The sequence below is a fragment of the Puntigrus tetrazona genome, unplaced genomic scaffold, assembly GCF_018831695.1.
Source record: "Puntigrus tetrazona isolate hp1 unplaced genomic scaffold, ASM1883169v1 S000000513, whole genome shotgun sequence".
Lineage (NCBI taxonomy): Eukaryota > Metazoa > Chordata > Actinopteri > Cypriniformes > Cyprinidae > Puntigrus > Puntigrus tetrazona.
The window spans coordinates 990,001-995,000 of NW_025048150.1; the positions used below are offsets into that span (position 1 = coordinate 990,001).

The 5,000-nt window shown below is 38.0% G+C and overlaps 1 protein-coding gene across 4 annotated transcripts in view; it reads right to left on the minus strand.

The window, feature by feature from the left end:
- arhgap9 (Rho GTPase activating protein 9) overlaps positions 1-5,000 on the minus strand; it is a 34,584-nt gene that overhangs the window by 3,366 nt on the left and 26,218 nt on the right. For 2 of the 4 annotated variants that reach the window (XM_043232188.1, XM_043232186.1), the window contains exons 15-19: positions 3,874-3,972; positions 3,244-3,321; positions 2,676-2,729; positions 1,528-1,659; positions 1,343-1,448 (exon numbers count right to left, since the gene is read on the minus strand). In XM_043232188.1, coding sequence (XP_043088123.1) covers positions 1,343-1,448; positions 1,528-1,659; positions 2,676-2,729; positions 3,244-3,321; positions 3,874-3,972 — 469 coding nt within the window. The remainder of the gene's footprint in view (positions 1-1,342; positions 1,449-1,527; positions 1,660-2,675; positions 2,730-3,243; positions 3,322-3,873; positions 3,973-5,000) is intronic. The other 2 variants (XM_043232187.1, XM_043232185.1) reach the window with 1 other exon arrangement.

Genomic DNA, 5,000 nt, shown 5'->3' on the forward strand with positions numbered 1-5,000 from the left:
CAAAAAAGTGACAAAAAGCTCCAAAACAATCCTGAATCAATCTATCTGAGCACGTATCTGTGTTTCTTGAGAGATCTCAGTGTTTGTAATGAAGACACACAGCGCCCTCTAGTGTGTGCTTCACCACACAACTACATCTACAAGAAACACTTTATTGTTATACACTACAGGAACATCAAGAGAAAACAGTGACCTGGAGCTTCAGACCTCCTCATTCAGATCAGCTGAGATCAATCAGATCAACGGCGCGTTCTCATTGGTGGAGAACCGGTGGGCGGAGACCGCAGAGCTTCGATCAGAGCGCTGATTGGTCGAGGCGTGATTCGCCGTGACTCAATCAAAGAGCAGAGCGCTTAAAAGCGAGCGGGAGTTGCTTTGATGTGAGATTAAAAACTAGACGAAAAATAATGTTGTGGCTGTGAAGAGTGACTGAAAGGAGGCTTTCTGCGCGTTTGAATCAAATGAATCAACCGCTTTGCAAATATTTATCAGAACTAAGTGCGCGTTTTGCTTAAAACCAGAAGCGATATCTGCCAGGGAGACCACAACAAAGCAGGTTACGAATTAACAGGAAGAAATCATTTATGTTTGCATAAGAGCATATTTTAACAAAAGCGTGATCTATGAATGCATATATATTATGAGTGTGTGTGTGTGTGTGTGTGTGTGTGTGTGCTAGAGCATCCAAAATTTACATAATGTGTGTGTCTGTGTTCTGTATATTTATTGTGTATATATATATATATATATATATATATATATATATATATATACACACACACACACATACAGTATATTGTCAATATAAAAATATAAATATTTTGAATATATATAATATATATATATATATATATATATATATATATATATATATATTTTCTTAAATATCAACATGCATGTGTGTGTATTTAGTATTTTAGTATTTGGGGAGAAATTAACGCATTCATGAAAACATGAAAAGATTCTGACATTCTGTACAGCATTTTAATTTAATGTGTGTGTGTGTGTTTTGGTTTATGTATACCTGTGGGGACTTAAACCTGAATACACACACATTCTCGAGGTCTCATGGGAAGAAAAGTGTAAAAATCATACAGAATGAGTTTTTTTACGTTAAGAGTTTGAGTTAGTTTGAGTTTCCTGTAAGGTGTAGAACAACAACACATACAGTCTGTACAGAATAAAAACATTACACCTATGAAGAGACACCAGAAAACATGGAAACACAACACGTGTGTGTGTGTGTGTGTGTGTGTGTGTGTGTGTGTGTGTGTGTGTGTGTTTCTGTGTGTGTCTCTGTATGGGTGTGTGTGTGTCTCTGTGTGTGTGTGTGTGTGTGTACCGTCTGAGGTGCCGGATCATGTGTCTTAAGGTGCTCTGGTTTGGTGGAGGCATGCTGATGACCAGCATCTTCAGTTTGTCCACCTTCTCCGTGTAATCAGATAGTTCTGCGGGACACAGAGGCACTGAATCATTTCTAATGAATCGTACACCGCGCATCTGTTGGTCGTCCTGGCGGTCACTCACTGGCGGCCTCGACGACGTCGTGGAAGAACCCGTACGGGACGAGCGGCTCGGGCAGCTCTCTGAAGAACAGCTTGAGCGCTCCGGTGATGACGTGGATGTCCTCCCACTGCGGGTCGTCCAGATCCAGACGCTCTGCGGGAAAAACAGAGGACGCGTGATGAACGCTGCGTGCTTTCAGGACGGATCTGCTGAAGCAGAAGGTCAGAGGTCAAGATGAAGGGGAAGAAGCCAATCAGCAGAGTTTAATCACTAGATTAAAGTTTCCATCTTACCTTAATTCTGTAACAGATTTTGAAGGATCTGAGATACAATTCTGATTTGAAAAATAGTTTTTACTTGAGATGACTTAAAAGATTTGAGAAAAAAGCTTTTAAGCTTAGCTTTTAAGCAAAACAGCAAAAAAATCAAGGTATTTATATTTATAAATATTAATTCAATAGATATTAAATATTACATTTTACGTGCTACATTACATTTTATAATTTTACATTTTTTTATTATGCCAAGTGCTCAAATATTCTACAGAGAAGAAATCAGTCTTATTTTAGTATCATTAATACACTTTTTAAATAAGTTTTTATTTTTATATATTTTGTTTTAATTTTAAGATTTTAGTAAGTTGTATTTGGCCCTTTTTATGTCTGTATAGTTTTGTTTTGTTTTTGTTTTTTCAGTTTTAGCACTAAAACTGTTGGAGGGTTTAGATAATAATAAGAAAATGTTGAAATTAAAAATATGATATCCTTATGAATACAAAAAATATATATATTTTTAAAAATAATAACCAGTAAATAAGGAAGTATTTGAAAACTAAAGAGAATTCAGGTCTGGAAACTTGAAATTGTTCATTTACAGAAAATAGGAGTAGCATAGATTAAAGTATATATAAATACACACACACACACACACACACACACACACACATATATATGTATCATTACAGCAGATGAAGCAGCATGTCACAGACTTGTACCAAGCATGTAATGTTTTTTATTAAAGCGTTTGCTGTAATTCAAAGCCATAACCCCTCAAACGGGCCACAGATTTCCTGCACTACGCAGGGAGCGAGAAGAAGAGCGCAAAGCAGCAGCGAGAGACGTCTGGAGGCAGAAAACACTAAGAGCCCCTCCTGTTCATAAGAGACAAACCTTGCACTAAATCCTCAGGAAAGAGATAACGTCCGTCTGTGGTCACAGCTCGCTCTGAAAGAACCGACAGGAGTTACACACAAAGAAAGAAGTGCAACTTTTATTCCCGCTGAAGTATTGTTGTCGCGGAGACGCTGTGGGTTTCCAAATATGATAATATTTCCCGCCACGCGCTTGGGGCGTTGGGCCAATCACAGAGCACTGGATAGCTGGCCAATCAGAGCTTCTCAGAACGGTGAGTTTTGTAAAAATCATTGTGTTTCAAACAGACAGGGCGAGAGAGGAGCGACAATAATGTAATTATGTTACGTGAAAAGAACATCATATTACAGCAAACTATGTTAATGTTATTTTTAGCATCATCATATAACATTAATTATACTAAAAGTAAATGTTTTTAAATCATTATATTATTTTGAATGCTGCATGCATGTCATCATCATTCACGGTGAACCCAGGACATGCATCCAGTTTTGATTTCATGTTGCTTTTCACTGCAGTGAATGTCAGATTCTCGTATCATGATGGTTATGAGTATGATATTGATGTGATTTTGACACTGTCTCACCATGATTGACAGCAAAGCGCAGTTTCTGAATGACAGCCAGATTCCCGCTGACTCTGTAAATCCCATCCGTCTCCAAGCCTGAATAAACACACACATACATTCTTAGCGGATGGAAAATGTTTAAAAATCATTTTGATTCAGGACAGTTTGCTAATGAATCAAGTTGACCAAATTTAATTTCAATTCTCAAAAAAATCACTCTCAAATCCAGCGTCATAATGACTTGCGAGCAAGTTTCATTCACAAACCATTTAATCATTTTACAGTTTTTTTCAGCTGCTTTCACACAGAATCTTTCCTTGTCACACAGTTTCTGAAAGCTGAGACTCAAACACCAAATCTGCAAAACCATACACTAATTCCCAGCCTTTGACTCACTTTTCAATTTCATAAAACACTTTTAGCAAAACACAACACACAGTTCTCTATGAAACTCAACACAAATCTAACAGGAATTAATATTATGGTACAATTGTTTGTAAATGTTTGCTTTTGAGATGTGTTTGTGATATTCTGAATGCAGTGCTTCATTTTACAAGAGATGTGAAGCTTTTTTATGTGTGCAATTCTTGGATTTGTGTGTAAGGTTTTGAGAGAGAAGCTGAAGTGTATGTGATTGATCTATCACACCTCTCCTCTCCACGGCATCTGTGCATTTTCTGACGAACTGAGGAACAGTGCTTTTCTCTCGCTCACACAGCAGCTCTAGCCCACAGCCGAACACCTGATCTGAGATCAGAAACACACAGGAACAGTTCAGAAACACAGTGGAACAGCTTAGAGACGAAGGCCTAATCTGAGATCGGAAACACAGAGGAACAGTTCAGAAACATAGAGGAACAGTTCAGAAACACAATGGAACATCTTAGAGACGAAGGCCTAATCTGAGATCAAAAACACAGAGGAACAGTTCAGAAACACAATGGAACATCTTAGAGACGAAGGCCTAATCTGAGATCAAAAACACAGAGGAACAGTTCAGAAACATAGAAGACCAGTTCAGAAACACAATGGAACAGCTCAGAAACACAGATGAAAAGTTCAGAAACATAGAAGAACAGTTCAGAAACACAATGGAACAGCTTAGAGACGAAGGCCTAATCTGATATCAAAAACACAGAGGAACAGTTCAGAAACATAGAAGACCAGTTCAGAAACACAATGGAACAGCTCAGAAACACAGATGAAAAGTTCAGAAACATAGAAGAACAGTTCAGAAACACAATGGAACAACTTAGAGACGAAGGCCTAATCTGATATCAAAAACACAAAAGAACAGTTCAGAAACATAGAAGAACAGTTCAGAAACACAGAGGAACAGTTCAGAGACTAACACCTAATCTGAGATCAGAAACACAGAGGAACAGTTCGTAAACACAGACAAAAAGTTCAGCAACACAGAAGAACAGTTCAGAGACCAACAGCTAATCTGAGATCAGAAACACAGAGGAACAGTTCAGAGACGAACACCTAATCTGAGATCAGAAACACAGAGGAACAGTTCGTAAACACAGACAAAAAGTTCAGCAACACAGAAGAACAGTTCAGAAACATAGAGGAACAGTTCAGAGACCAACAGCTAATCTGAGATCAGAAACACAGAGGAACAGTTCAGAGACAAACACCTAATCTGAGATCAGAAACACAGAGGAACAGTTCAGAGACAAACACCTAATCTGAGATCAGAAACACAGAGGAACAGTTCGGAAACACAGACAAAAAATTCAGAAACACAGAAGAACAGTTCAGAAACATAG